At 38.0% G+C, this 16,446-nt stretch overlaps 1 protein-coding gene across 2 annotated transcripts in view; it reads left to right on the top strand.

The window, feature by feature from the left end:
* Window positions 1–12,587, top strand: part of LOC108046062 — a 34,710-nt gene extending 22,123 nt beyond the window's left edge. The window contains exons 3-8 of one of the 2 annotated variants that reach the window (XM_044459723.1): window positions 4,994–5,202; window positions 6,720–6,855; window positions 8,244–8,377; window positions 10,286–10,408; window positions 10,467–10,665; window positions 11,376–12,587. In XM_044459723.1, coding sequence (XP_044315658.1) covers window positions 4,994–5,202; window positions 6,720–6,855; window positions 8,244–8,377; window positions 10,286–10,408; window positions 10,467–10,665; window positions 11,376–11,755 — 1,181 coding nt within the window. In that variant the 3' untranslated portion in view covers window positions 11,756–12,587. Of the gene's footprint in view, window positions 1–4,993; window positions 5,203–6,719; window positions 6,856–8,243; window positions 8,378–10,285; window positions 10,409–10,466; window positions 10,666–11,348 lie in introns of both variants that reach the window. The other variant, XM_044459722.1, reaches the window with a different exon arrangement.
* Window positions 12,588–16,446: the final 3,859 nt, after the last annotated feature.

Raw genomic sequence — 16,446 nt, 5'->3', positions numbered from 1 at the left:
ACACACATACGAGTGAGATCGAAAAAGGATAATAAAAAGCTCATTGCAACAAATTCCTGCACAATTTCCAGTGTTAGATTAGAAACGAGAGACGGGGATTTTCGGGGAGTAGGTTTTAAAATCAGACCAGACACCACACGATACGCTTGGTCTTGGTCCCTTCGTTTTTCAACTCATTCCAGAGGCCAGCATTTTTGCTTTTCCCACTTTCTTTTATTATTTAGCTATGTGAGTGTGCCTCACTTTCAGCTGTTTGATCCTTGCACTTTTTCATAGCTTTTCACCTCGCCACCACCCCGCACCACCCAACTATCTATTTTCCCTTTATTCTTTTTTGCTCGTACTTGAACATTTCCCACGTTGCTTTACACCCGGGCACTTGTTCGTTGGATTTTATGAGCTTAGTTGGCGATTTAGCGATGCTTGTCTTATTTAGTTTTTAAATAAATGGCCAAGGATGTTAAGTTGGCTTTGGGTTTGCACTGTTAAGAAGAAGTGCCTGAAACTTGTTGGATTTGCTTTGCCGTCTTTCTCCAACCGATTCGTTCTCAATCGCTAATATCTTAAGGGCTTAGAAAATCATTTTGGTGGCTTTTAAGGTTGAGAAATAGTAAACATTTATTGTTTTAAATTAATAGAAATCATTTTAAATAACTTTACCCTCAAAAAACTGATTTAAAAACCAAACAAAATTATAAAAAGTGGTGAAACCGATCCTTTTGGGTATCAGATCTCCTTTGGTTCCACATTGACTATGCCATTCCACGAATCTGTTCGCAATTACAGAGCGGAAAACATTAAATTGTAATGTAGCATCCCCCAAAAGCCAACCGAAAAGTGGAAAATGTGCCATTAAAAGCCAAACACCAAGGAGCCAACTCTTTAAGCGTAAACAAAAAACGGGGGACGGCCAGACTGTCACGGGTTTTTGTGCTTAAATTTCATAATCAACACAAAGGACAGACACAGACGCAGACAGTGTCCTGTATGTTGACGTTGAATGGCTCCAGCGATCCGGCAGGGGGTGAAGTTTTTGGGGAGACTTGGTCAGAATTGGTGGCTCTGCGAATGCAAGGACCTCTTCCAGCTCATGTGCTGGTGACTGACGGAGTGGGTCTGTGTTTGTGCAGGACAAACAAACAAACAACGGCAGGAGCATTCATTTTCGCTAAACCAGAAGAAGTGACATAAAAATGCATTAAGCTGAAATTGTCAACAATTTTTCAAGCCACCCCCAAAGGACGAAGGAGTCGCATCCCCGACGCGATGGCGTCAACTCCGCCTGAATAAACCTCCCTCGCTTTTCGAAACGGGAGGCTGATAACCCCAGATGGCAGTCAAATCTGACTGAATAATGACTGCACAATGTCGAGACACTAATAGTGGTCGATGGAGGCATTTGGGAGTGGGATTGAAAGCTGGGTATCGTATTGGGTTACAGCGAAATGGGATTTTACATTTTTAACGTCAGCACAAATTATGATGAATTTGGCGCCAGACATTCTACATAATTTCCTTGGGGTTGAGGGGTAAGTGCCGCAGAACTCCAAGTTTCCTGCTAATAGAAAATTAAAACGCCAGTTTGCTGCCTCGGCCCATCTGTTGCATAAGTGTAAGTGTAACTCAAAAGCCAAGCTCCATAAACTTGTACTTTGCAAAGTTTCCACTTGGCCAGGAAACTCATAGTTGCTCGTCAGTTTCTTCGTGTACACTGTGTGGTCAGTCAGGCAAATGCTGCTCTTGTGCAGGGAGTTCATGTGGAAGGGAAATTATGTACCAGTTCAGGTCATAGTACTGGCCAAACTTTCAGTTTGCTCCTTCTCAGTCTTACTCTTTTCAATTAGCTGGCTCTGCAAGTTTCCGAAATATGCTTTGACAGAAAGTGTCATAATTTAAACAACTAAGAGTTAGGAAAGGCAATGCTTAGGGTTAAATTTAATTTATTTCAAACTAGGGTCAACAACCTGTCTAAAAATGACATTAGATCCAAAAAATACGATGCACTATCAAAAAATAGTTTTCTTTTTAATTGGAATCAAAGCTAAAACAATTTTAAAAAGTATTTATTTATATATATCAAAAATCATAAAGACTTCCATTAAAACAAGATGACTGACAAACTTGACGAACCTTTTTTTTTAAATTAATTTTAATTATTCCTTCTTAAAAACTAAGAGTTCGGAAAGACAGTTTTAATGATAGAAGAGAGTTAAAAGGGTAAATGATATTTGTATAGTGAAAGAATTATAGCAATCGTAGAATAGTGTTCAATCTACACAAACTTGAAGGCGTGATTATTTAAGGATAAAGAAAAACATTGGACCAATTACTTTTTAATTCATAATATCCAAAAGTTTTTCCCCACCAAATTTAATACCTACCATTCCCCTAATCGAAAAATGAGAAAGTGCTTTGGAGATGATGCTTACAAGCCCCTTGACCCACTACCCAATTCGATTATGCGATGTCGCCTAATCCAACTGGGGTCCTTGAGCTGGACAAGAGTGAGCAACCCGCAGAGCAATCTGTTAACTGAACCGACACCCGGAGCACTCCCATCTGGCGGTGGCCGGGTGTAAATCAGAGCACTGCTGGACATTTGCTTGACACTCGAGTCTGGTCGGCACTTCTTAATATATGCCATGCATGTTGCATAAACAAGATTTAAACAAAAGGCAGCGGCAGAGGCAAATATTTGCCGCCGCGTGTCGCCAACAATGAGGTTGGGTGCTCTCCAAGGATTTGGAGCGTGGGGTTTTTGCAGGATGGTTGGCCAGGATGGCCTGCAGATTCTGCCTTTTCACTGCCATTGCGATGTCGAGTGCGGTCTCGTTTTTACTTTGTGTGCCACTCACGTTGTGCTCGTTATTCATATTTATTGCACACGTTGTGGGGACGTAGTTCCACCTCCTCCGGAGGAGTCCTGTGGGACATCCCAACCCCCCCTTTGCTCACCAACAAATGGAGGGGTTGCATGTGCATTGTCCTTGCGAAATGGAGAGTCGAGGGTTGAGGGGCCTTCATAGGCGTGCTCCTCGTGTCTGGCTGTAAAAACTTTGCAATTACAGTTATTTGATGGGATTTACAAAGCACCTCCCACAGTCGTGCTGGCTTGTTTGGACATTCATTTGTTGCCGGATTGTTGCAACCTTGTCTATTTAGTGTGGCATGAAATGGAAGCCACAGACAGCGACGCCAGAAGGCGCTAAATGACAGTGGAGCAACCAGAAAGTCTAACCTAATGAAAGGGAATTGAGTTGCAGTCGGGGGAAATCGCTTTACAATAGCAGCTTTGCTTGTAAATAAGTAGAATGTGTTCCAAGGGCAGTGCCACTGCAAATTAGCTTAGTTTCGTGACATGAAGTGACCCTTGGCTTATGACAGGTTACAAATTGCGACATCCGGGAACGGGTTCGCTATTTAACACTATACTACATTCTTAGGCTTTTGAAATGTAACTACAATTTCGAGTTCGGATTCCAAAAGAACTCATCGGAAATAGTTAGGTCCAATTTATTTAAATTATATCCATACCTACAATATCGTTGAAAACATGAACCATAACTTTTAATTGGCTAAACATAAATTGCTGTTATAAAAAACAAAAGTTACTCCAAATCTTTAAAGTTACTAACTTATTAATGTATCAGATAAATTGGGCTTTAAGTAGTTTAAATGAGTACTTTTAAAATATGAAATCAATACAACAGTTAGATTTCCTGTGTTGTGTAAATATATTGCTCCCAGGCTCTGAAATTTAATACTCAAAATACTACATGTATAAAATCAAGCGAACATAAATATATTTGGTTTTAAAATGCATCGAAAAAGATAAAATCCCCAAGGCAATATAAAACATTCAATTCTCATCAAACGCTTATGTTAGCCATAAAAAATGAAATAATTCCTCCTGCCGAGTTTATAAATGTGTGACAAATGTTTGATGGCCTCTCAGCAGTGTTACATTTTTACGACAATAGCATAAAATCTTTTTTAATTTCATCTCACATAATCAGGCAACAATTTATTCATATTTTATTAGGGAAAAACAATAAATGCAAACAGGTGGAATGGAGCGGGTTGAATACACATGGGCCAGTTTGCCTTGTTCATGTTATAAGCTGATTTATAATGCCAAGCCAGGACCTAAAAACGCCATGGCAATAAAACCGGAAATCAGCCATACGTACAAATGTCAGAAATATCCCAAAAATATATATATTTATAAATATGTAAGGATGTGCGAGCATATTGGTATGTAAGTGTTCAGTCAGTTAGAGATTTGTGGCATAAAACCATGCCGAAAGCCATGTCAATACGTGATCAGACTAGATATTAAAATTGGCTAAATTTCATTGAGGGATGGTCGATATTGAATTACTCTTTCAAATAAATGAAAGCTAACTAAATATTCAACTGTGCACCTTGTTTATATTTTTCAAAACAATTTAGATATTGTTGCGGTTACACTATTATATTTTTATGTTTTAATACCCTTGCAGAGGTTAGTATAGTTTTAAAAATTATTAATAAAATCTATTTCATTAGTAATAATTATTCGCATAAATGCTGAAATTACAATAAAATACTTTATTATTCAGTTTATCTACCCATCCGAAAGGGTATAATCCCATCTAAAATATCGTGGGAATTGTCGAGTCAATAAAATTGGCTAGGGATTTATTTAATAAAAATTCCAAATAATAAAAAACAAAAAAATGTCGGTAATAAATTATGCACAACGCCGTAAACCAAAACGAAGACACAAAACAACAGCGGCAACAAAAAAAATGAAATTGATAATAAAATAAAAGCAAACAGTGAATTAAAAATGCGATGATTTTTTATCGCCTCCAGTTGATTTCTATTAGGCACGGCCCACGGGACTTGTTTGTTTAGTCCCTTTTCGCTGAAAGCATGCCAGCTTTAAATAATTAAATATAATTGTTGGAGAATTGTTTTTCTTATTTGTCGTGTTATTGTTTCATTTCAGAGCTGAGCGAAGCTTTAAAGGATGTCCGGGTTCGAATTCCGCACGCGGTGCGGCGCAGCGAGAAGGCCATTCTAAAATGCTTCTACGATATCGAGGATGATAGTTTATACTCCGTAAAATGGTATAAGGGCAGAAGGGAGTTCTACAGGTACACTCCCAAGGAGACGCCGCCCATGAAGGTCTTTCACTTTCCTGGCGTCAAAGTGAGAGTAAGTTTAAATTTATTATCTTTCAATTTAAAAAATATGAAAATATCATTACTACATTAAAAGATAATGAACTGATTTCCCACTAAAAATATTTCATTTCCATTATTATTACTTTTTCTGGGTAATCGAAAAAGTCGTTATTTGCGTATTAGTTTTTAATGATTTAACAATTCCTTTTCAGTACTATTAACTATTTAACCACTTAGTAAACATCATTTGTATTATTATGGTATTATATTTATATATTTTATTTCTTGGTAATTATAAAATTGTAATGCTCTATTGCACTCACATTTTTGTCTTTTCTAAATCACACCTATATTTTTTTGGTGATCAAAACACACCAGCTATTCCAATAAGTCTGGCAAGCGAAACTATGTTATTGCCACAGATTTTCATTTTAGTTTTCCCATGCCATTTGAAAAGCCAATAAAAGAGAGGATGAACAAGGGAAAAAAACGAAGCCAAATAAATTAAACTAAACTAAACGGGTTGCGGCTTTAACAATGTAAAACATTTGCATTTCCAGGGCATTCAAATCGAACGAAACGCTACAGTTAACAAGGAGGGGCAGAGACATGTGAAATTTCAATGCGCAATCAAATCAAAACACGGTTTTTAACTTCCGCTTCATGGCAGTTAGGAGCCGGAAAAACAGAAGCCCACATGCAGGCACACGTGTGCTGAACTTTTGGATTCCCTTTCGGGTCTTGAGCTTTCTTTTTTATTTAGTTTCGAAATGCGTTCCGTGCAGCAGGCAATATTTTTCAATAAATATTGGCATTTTTAAATTGGTTTGAAAATTATTCAGGCGTATAAAGAAACACGTGGGCATTTTATTTATTTGCTTACTGCTTTTGTGTTTTGCATTCGTATTTTTCATTCAAATTTCTGTTTCCAACTCATGTGACAAAAAATACCAGAAAACAAAATTCTTTTCATTTGAAGAGTTGCTTTATATAGAAAATGGTGAAAATAGCGGGAGAATAGAATTGTTTGCCTCCAAAAGAAAATGTAAATACAAAAAGTACAGAAATATATACAATATACAGTAGTGAATGTTATAAAAACGTTGATAACGGGTTTAAATGTTGGTGAACGAATATATTTTTGATGTGTGGATGGTTCAAAGTCAATATTTATATTTCATTTTTCAAACTGTGTGTGGATTTTCTTTACCAAAAAGATTTACAACCTTACTTGAGCCTAGAAGTCATAGTCCCTTAAACGAGAATACTAAATTATAATTTATAAATGAAAGACAAAAGAAAAGTTATATAGGTTTCCAGAGAGCAGAAAGTGCTCAATTATTAAACGCCCCCATTAAATATGTGTAAAAAGAATATATATAAAAACCGGAAGTAATCCGACGAGATACGTTTGTTGAAATTTTTCATCTGACCAACATGAGCAATATATATAAATAAATATGGGTATATGTAAGCTCTGGACAGTTTAAAAAACACACATTTTATTTCATTCTCCACTCACCTGTATTTTTGTCAATTTTTTTGCAGCGCGTGTCCTCGAACGAGAGCCAAGTGGTGCTCGACGCAGTAACAATGGCTACATCCGGTAAATACAGTTGCGAAGTATCGGCGGATGCGCCCTCATTTCATACATTAATAGCGGCAGCAGAATTGGAAGTTATTGGTAAGTGAAAAATACAGAAAAATAAGTAACGAAACATTTCCGATTACATTTGCGAAGGCGCATTGTATCTGGTGGATTTCATTAAAGAGTTTTTGGGTGGCAACTTTAAGTTCTTGAGTGCAAATATTAAACCGACTAAATTAATTTTTCAGTTCGAGTATTTCACTTGTCGAAGAAAGCCAGAAAAGTTAAGCCTCGCCCGAGGCGGAGTCAAAGACAGAGACAAACTTGCCAACTTGACCAACTGTCGTATTCAATTGACCGGACCAAGTCCTTCCAGACCGACTCGAAATACTTGTGTGGGGGGATTTTGTGGACATAAAACTTAAAAATAAACTCCGAGTTCAAATGTTTTGGCAGTTAAGCAGACAAAATACAAACAAATTTGAGGGTAAACGAGATAAAGATGATGACGTTTAAGCCGGCAAACAAAGTGAAGGCCTTGAGAGCAAACATTTGGCCAATGCCAATGGAGACGGTCAATAAACTGCCGAACTGACTGTGTGGGTTGTGTGGATTGGTGTGTAGGTGGATATGTTGACGTAGGTGATCTCGAATTGGCTTGACAAACTTTTGAAAGTGTCTATTTCATGTTTATGTGTTCCATGCATCCGGATGTGTGTCTGCGATTTCCATTCTGACTTTCAAGGATAATGGACAGCCAGAGAAATTAGTTCTTTTCAGAAAATATGTCTGACAGTGCTGCACTTAAAACAAAATCAAATTCAGAGAGAAAAGTTTCTTTTTCTACTGAAAATCGACCAAAAATTAAATGTATATCTATGTTATTACTATTATTTATTTTGAGAGAAAGCTTGCACGACATTTCTTCCCTTTATAAAATTCATGAATATTAAAAGTAAAACAAATTGTACATAAATTCAATATATAATCTTTTCAAAAACGGATTATTCAGTTCTCAGAAAGAAGTTTTCTTTAAAAACAAATTAATTAACTAAAATTTGAAACTAATTTAATAAATTAAACTTGTAGAGAAGCTTTTTAGGCAAACACGTGAGAAGTATTTAAGCATAGTGTTGAGGCCTGATCCTGACTGCATATTTTTGCGTTTTGCTTTGGGTCTCGAAATTTAAACTCCAGCCTGACCGACCTGGAGAACTCGTAATTATTTCAATTATGAAATGGGCCTCGACACACACAAGCACTCACACAACCATCGGATATTGATTGGACCCACACATCACACACACTCAGACTTGGCAATCGCAATTGACAGGACGACAGGTTGGGGTCAGGGGTTCGAGCTGGATTCTGGTTTGCCGTGTGCCGCAGAGTATCAAAAATATAGTGACAATCGATCCGATTTACCTGGCAACTGATGCCATCTCTCTTTCGCCCATTTACCACCTTCTTTTTTTTTGTTGCAGAAACGCCGCACAATGCGCCATTCATATCGGGCATACGTCCTCGATATCGGGTCGGCGACATATTGCGAGGTAATTGCACATCGCGACATTCGCGGCCGGCGGCCAATCTCACATGGACAGTGAATAATGAAGAGGTGAGTGCCACGCCCCCACCCCCACCAATTTTTAACAAAAACCCCACTCCAACACTGAGTACGCCCGAAATTATGCAAACACAATTTTCTTGTTTTCAAGCGTTGGCATCTGCCGCGAATTTATGCGACTGCTTTATGGCAAGGGGGAGGAGGGAGGGGGGGAGGTTGTTTGGGGGCTAAGGCCCCCTGTAATTACCAGAAAAACACACGCATTCGGGGAGATCAACGCAATGGCGACACGCCCCCTTGCACAACCCTACATTATGCCGCCCATGAAGGGAGCGTGAAATTTTAGGTGTCATTTTTTTTCCAAACTAACCATACATTTCCATATCCTGGCATTTGGGGAAAATGGAAATGGGCCTGGGAAATGTGCAGAATTAAGAGCCCTCTCGAGTCGTGGACAATTTTCAGCGATTTGCATATTACATTTCTCAATTATTTTTGACACTTGTCGGGAGCAATGCCTTCCCAATTGTAAACCAGTTTGAAAGGACTACATAAGGATAACAGCAATGGCCATCAGATGCGGTTGATAAAATATGAAGGTGTAACTATTTCGGAAGGTCGTTTCAAAATTACACAGAGGTTTGGTTTATCTTCGACACTCCCTCCCAAAAATATCAACTAAAGGAAAGCATTACTAATGGACAACTTATCTTAACTTATAATTCTGAGAGGAAAAGTGTACTTTTAATTTTGAAAATAAAACTACTGCATTTCAATGGAGTGTATGATTTGCGTTTGAAAATTAATACTAATAATTACTATGAACTTTGTAAGCCCCGAAAATGTTGTTCCTTTGTACCTAATAATTGAAATGGAATATTTAAATAATATTTATCAATGAATTTGAATTTCCATCAGTTTATGATTTTGTACCTCATCAACGTTCTCAAATGACTAATTGACTTTTTCAAGCTCTAAATAAAATTGGGCTCTTTCAACTGGAACAAAACAAGGCCAAAACATATGGAAAATAAGTAAATTACATATCCTGAACAATCGGAAATGGGAGTGAGAGTGGTATGGGCATCGTCACCGACAGTTTCAGCATCACTCAATGGCAAACAATGCTTATTGATGCTGCATAATAAGAGCCGCAGCGGAATCGGTAAAATGGGTAACAGGCGGCGGAAAAACAAGGCTTACACGCACACATACATATGTGTAGCCCACACCCACACACACACTTTAAGCCCACACCTACACAGACCACAATGAAGCGTTGGCTGAATGGAAAAGCGAATGCCGCTGAACCAGTTGTCGAACCAAGTTGAGTTGGCCACGCTCGGTTGATTGGATGTGCGAAGCCCTCACTATTTCCCATTCATTCCCCTCGCTGGCCACAAAATGCGCTTAAACAATAAGCCAACAAAGACATACCGCCAAAACCAGGAAACAAACCAGCTAAATAAACGCGAAACAATTGCAACTCGCTAAATTGGGACGCAAAAAAACAGAAAAGAATACCTTCATCGCTGGTCAGATTTTAAAGTGAAATTGGGGCATAGGGCATTCTAAGTGACAGCAATGCAGTCAATCAAAGTCACAGTTTCAAGAGGCAAAACACGTCAAAGATAATGGTTCTCAAATGCCAGGACGCTAGACAACTAAAAGCGTTTCCTTTTTTCATTTCACATTTCATTTATTAGAAGCTTTCCATGACTCTATGGAAAGAAATCTGAATATAATGCCAAGCGGGTAGAATTTAAGAACACATTTTCTAAGATCTTAGATTTAAACAGTCGCTAAACTTAAATAACATAAGCAATGCATATGAAGATTTTTACATTCATAATTTGCGAAATCCAATATATTTGTAGATATTTTCTTTTGTCCGACTTTGTTATTTAGTTATTCTTATCTATGTTAACCTAATAATAATTTAAAATTTCGCTTTTCCAGGTTAATCCCGCCCTTGTGCGACACCACAAAGTTCTCCGCGATGCCCGCAACGAAATGGAAACCGCGATAGTGGGTATTCACTTTGTGGTCACCGATCAGCACTTTGATAATGGAAAACTTAAGGTAACTTGGGTTTTTTTTACTCCCGAGTGAGAATTATTATATGTTTTGTATCCTTCAGCTCCGCTGCAGTGCCCAGTTACATGATGTTTATTGGAAAACCACCGAGAAAATCGTCCTCGAAACGGATCTTTTTCCCAAGCACGGAAACGGGGCCAATGGAAACCATGTTAATCCCGACGATTTCTATGACCAATATGCGCTGCACGAGGACAGCCATTTCCATAACAAGAAGAACAGCTATTTAACGCAGCTACAGGGTGAGTTGAGCCTCCAATTGTTATCCTTAAACACAAAACTCACAACACACAAACACTAAAAGAAAATTCGAAGATAGAACTACAGTTGAGCTTGGGTAACTTCAATTCATTAACTCTGAAAATTAATTTCAAATTTTCATTCATAGCAATAAGCAAATCAAAAACTCTAACTTGCAAGAAAATCACAAAAAAAGACCAGCTTTATAGATAAAATAGTTTTAATGGCAAGTTATATAATGATATACTAGCACATTCTACTTTTAGTTTTTAATATATTAATTTGAAAATAATCATTATTTATAGGCAACAAAAATTAAACATAAAAAAAGATTATTCTGAGATCTTATAAATTCTTTCAAAAATATCACTGGTTAAAGCCGTTCTGTATAACAAGATATTATTGAAGCAGAGGCAAAACTCTGATGTAAAATAACAGATATTTATTACTTGCAGCTTTAAGTAAGCTCAAATTTCAGTCTCACATGTGAAAACACCAGTGGTGATAGTTTAGGTCATAAAAGTTCGTCTTTAAGGAAGATGGGAGAAAAAAGCGAACTAGCAGAATACATCGAGTACATGGCTTGAGTTACACAAGTTCGCCTGTAGCTAGATGGAGGAGCTACCAGAGTACATCGAATACATGGCCTGCATTTCTGTCTGCATTTCTTTCTATTTCTCGCTAGACTTTTTCTTTCATTTTGTACCCTCAGGCGAAGAAGACGACGGAACCGAGGGCGGATTGGAGGACGGAGGAGCAGCCTGGCGGGGAGCCGGCTCATCCAGTTGCCGTCCAAGTGCAAGTCAATCCTGGGCACTCGGTGGATCGCTGGTGGCGGCGGTGCTCAGTTGGACTCTGGCCCGGCAATTAGTGTCGCCGTTGCAGGCGATGGTGGTGATGACAAAGGCCGGCGGTGCAGCGTGCAACACGAGCGAAAGGTGCACAATCCGACGGACAGGAGCCGTTGGAATGCGGGTCATCGCAACAAAGGGGCATCCCAAATCCTGCCTGCGGGTGTCGAAATGTAGCTGGAAAGGATGCGGATGCGAGTGCGGCAGGACCAACAGCAGATGCATCAGGCAATTAACATGATTCAATTGTCACGCAACTCCAGTGCCACACTTCAGGGAGGGAATGGGATTCGGAGGTAGCCAGTAATATGGAGTCCAGCTATAGTTAGAGGATGTGAAAGGAGGGGAGATTTCAGCCCAAGGCCAAGACCCAGAAGCAACTGCAGGATGTATCTAAAAATATTTACACTAACACACCAGACACTCGTTTCAGCTAGCTCAAAGTAACTTCAAATGCATTTAAGGATTGAATACAAAACATACAAAGACAATGTATCAAGATAAGCGAAATACAAGCAAAACGCTAGTTCATCAAAAAATGCAGCGATATATATTTGTTTAAGTTATCTAAAACGGAGATGGTCACGGGGGTACTATTGAAAAATTTTAAAATTTTAATATCTACGAATTTCATACTTTTTTGTGAGATTTCCGAATCCATTCCAAAGCCACTCCGCCAACTCCGAAATTCATTTCACAAAGCAAATGAAAAATGTTGTGCTAAGCTTTTAATTTTAGGTTCTCTAAACATTTATATTTATATATCAAAGTCAAGATTATTTATAAATCGTATAAATGATATTTATATATATGTATATGTTCCATATAAAACCAAAAAATATATATATAAACATACTACGCCTAAATGTATTTGCCCCCCAAAAAAAAAAACACAAAAGAAAAAAATCTAAGGCAATAGTAAGCAATTAGAACCTAAGTCGAAATATTGCCTATATATGTCAAAGTATATATGTATTGTACTTGTATATATTATATAAATGAAACGAAAACCAAAAAGATCGAGATATGTATGATATAAGAATTTACGGTAGATAATCAAAATAAAAAAAGGCGAGGAAAATAAAATGGCTGTTTAATTTAATGGAAAATGGTGGCTAAACCAAAGAGAACCCAATTATCAATAGCAATTCTTCATTCTGACAATTAAATTTAACATCTCATCCACATAATTATAGCAAAAAGAAATTGTTTGTTCCCCGAATCACCACTTAATTGTTACCTTAATGGGAGTTTCCCCTAAACCACTATCATCTTCCTTTTTCCGCACAATAACATAACAAATTGGAGCACATTTGTCAGTTCCTCAAGGTGGAAAAAAAATTCGAGGAATGTGCTTCAAAGGCAGACCACTAGCCCCTTGTTTTAATGATCTCTGGCTCTCCACTTATAACAAATGACCAACAATAAATGTGAGCTGAAATTGGGGACCCAAAAGGACATCTCGCACCGGGCCATTAGCCTGTGTTTGTTGTCCTTGTTGGTGCCAAACAATTAGCATAACTAAAACGCTCAATTAAGCGCCTAAAATGCTGCTGCACAAGGACCCTCGATCCTTTGTCCATATCTCTCTCCTTCGGGCTAATGCAATTTTCACCTGGCTCTTGCTTTTATTTTATTACACATTTCTTCGCTTTTCTGCTTTTTTGCTCGCTCTCCTTTTGGATTTTGAATTTTTCCTTGGTTTTTCCTCTTATTGTCTGTCGCCGCGTAATGTTTATTTTTAATTATATTTTTTCGCCCATTGCTGTTTTTGCCTGGGTTTTCCGTTTTGGGGGTTTTATTTTTGTGCATGTGCTCTTTGGTTTTTGCTGGCACTTTGTGGGTGTAATAAACGTTAATGGCGGTTGACCACAAAGAGAAATAGTCGCACTTCGTTCTTGGCCACGTTTTATCGGCCCGAAGACAATTCTCTGTCTTAGAGGCATTACAATTAATTGTCCTCGGCTTAATTGGGTATTTGTTATCAGCTGTTTAGTGGCTTAATTATTTCTAATTCCCTATCACGAAATCAGCTGAAATTAAATCATATTTTGGCTTAGTACGAAAATCGTTTACCATTTCGAGCGTAACTTTTGGCTAAAGTTCTCAACAAAAAGCTGCTAAAAGCATTTAACAGCCAACGTCAGGCCAAATAAGAAGTGCAAGAAGACGAAAGCCAAAGAACTTTCCATTCTATTTTGGCTATTTTTTTTTTCGTTGTTGGCTGCAGCTAAAGAAAGTTTTCGCTGGCCCAAAAAAAAAAAAAAAAAAAGAACTTAATAAAGTTGCCGTCTTAGAGGGAAAGTAAAGCGGCTTTTAAAAATGTTGCAGGCGCAACTCGGCTTTGGCTTTTCACTTAGCCAACAACACGAACAACAGGCAGATACATTTAAGAAGATGTAGCTACATATTCATAATGCTGATTTTCCTCCTGCCCCTCGCCGCCCGACTCGTTGTCCTGGAGATTGAAAATTTATTCAAAAGTCTACCGAGTCCTGTCAAGTCTGGCACGAGGGCGTGGCCGCGTCCTGCAAGTGGCTCCGCCCCCCAGGATAATAACTTTAACTTGAAAAGTAGCCGGGCAAGCGGCTTTCCGTTGTTAGTTTCTCGCATTACCAAGCCCCCTCATGGAACCGAAATTTACATTTGGGGATACGTCTAAGTAGGCGAAAGTAAAAGCTGTCTGTTGTTATAATTGTGAGGAAACTGGCAAGATGTTTGCCATGAATATTATGTGTGATTAGGAGCACTTAAAAGGCCATCAAAAACGACACAGCTGGAAGGGGTGTGTTATTTTAGATAAGCATTTGAGTAAATGGGAAATTTACTTGAGTTTTCTTCATCTGCGGCTAAAGGATATTTAAATAAATGTATAGACATACTGCTTAATAGATAGTTACTAACTTACTTAACTTCTAACATAGAGAAAATAGCATATACATTGCAAAGCGATGTCATTTAGGTAAACGTTTTTATTTAATTAAAGCAAGGTAATGTTTTAGTTTATTGACAATTCAATTAATATTTTTAAAATTTTATTAATATAAAGTTTTGTATTTTAAAAATTTCACAAAACGTTAAACGTTTCTGGAAAACTGTTTGCCTTCTGAAAAAAACTTCAACCAGTTATAGCACCACTTTTAAATCACCCTTTCAGCAGCTGCAAGTGCAAATAAAGTCACGCATGTCGTCATCACCTACAACCCCCCTCCTTCCCCCCTCTGCCACTCAATCGGGGAACTCCACACCGGTGATAAAGCATGACTTGGGGCTTCCACCGCACTCCAGTAACCACAGGACACACAAACAAACAAACTCACGCACACATTTAAAGTCATAAATTTTTATTTATATGATGATGACTTAAGTTCTACGTGCGTTACCTCAGCACCCGAAACATCCTGCCCCACACGCGGTTACAACATCCTTTGGCTGGGCTTTAGTTAAGTGCATGATTATGCTTTTAGTGGCACGTTGAGGTTTTGTCAGTCAGTTTGTGAAGCTGGCTTTTCGCCCCAAAACGCAACGCAACCCTCATGCCAACTCAGACTGAGATTCCCAAACCGAGCTTCAAATTCTTTTTGTTGCAATGTGGTCTTCGACTCCAGCACACGTGCGTTAATGGAAAATTCTCTTTGGATTTACCAACATTTTCTTTTTCTTTTTCTGGTTATGGTTATTCTTTGGGGGTTTTTAGTTTTCAGTTGAATGATTTGTGTTTCAGTTTTTTTTTTTCTAAATAAAGCTCTAAAGCTGCCCTTTCGTTGAGAAGTTCATGTTAGATGTTAATAATGCAATTAGTTATTTGGGAAGTTTTGTAGAATTTTATGCTCTTTTAATTTGAGCTTTTGGAATCATAAAATTCTGACTAGGTAACTTCATAACATAAATAAAATGCAATGAAAGCAGATACATTTTTCTTTTAAGTAAATCATTTCCTGTGGATAGAAAGGAATACAATATTCTAACGTAGTGCTCACCCAATTTCGTATATAAAATAGAGAGGATTTAAAAAATAGTGAATGCAAGGTTATAGAAGCAAACACTATAAATACAGATGACAACATTCGATGGCGTTGGCTTCATAAAAACATCTAAAATATTGAAACGAAAAGTTATGATCGAGGAATATTGATAACCCGTAAAAAGTACAATGTCACAGCGGAGTAGAAAATTTTATTACGTTCTTTGCGTCTGACTAACCACATAAACTCGCGCAGCAGCCAAAAGAGTATGCAATCAACATTGATGGGCATATATTAAAACCAGAAGAAAGAATATCAAATAGTAAAAAAAAGAACGAAACTACCATGGAACTCCATTCATCGACATGAGACCTCCCAGCAATAAAATACCAAGTACAACACATAAACGCAATGAATTATTATGACAGAGCAAACAAACTAACGAATTGTCAAATAAATTTTAATAGGGAATGCCGCTGACTACATAAAATGTGCAAACATAATTATTGGCCGAAATGCAAGTCAAACAAGGATTTTATGGCCGAGCAGCCGGCACGAGTGTGTAAATTATTGTGTCGAGCCAAAGAAATTAAAACATTTCTGGAGCAAGTGCCAGAGAAACCAGACACTGTCTGCCGGCTCAGGCACTTTGCCATGAGTCGGCTGGGAGTTTTGCCAGAAAAAGCACTGAAGTGAAGTAAAAAGAAACATCACCATAAATTCAAGTCAAACAAAGCGTTACGCGTCTTATTGCCCAAAGCTTCGAGTTGGGCTAAAAGCAAGTTTGTCGCCTTGCCAACTGCCAGGCTGAATTCTAATGCTGCCATCGCCGAAAATGTTGCATTTTATAAAGCGTAAACACTCACAATGCGTCTGCCAAAATGACTCATTCCACGATGTTCTCGGAATCTTGAAGGTAGTGGTTACTAATTTGGCGTTTTCATGCATGAAATATAAGTAATTTTTG

Source organism: Drosophila rhopaloa, unplaced genomic scaffold (assembly GCF_018152115.1).
Source record: "Drosophila rhopaloa isolate 14029-0021.01 unplaced genomic scaffold, ASM1815211v1 contig_2, whole genome shotgun sequence".
Classification (NCBI taxonomy): Eukaryota; Metazoa; Arthropoda; class Insecta; order Diptera; family Drosophilidae; genus Drosophila; species Drosophila rhopaloa.
This window is presented reverse-complemented; position numbering and strand designations above follow the sequence as displayed.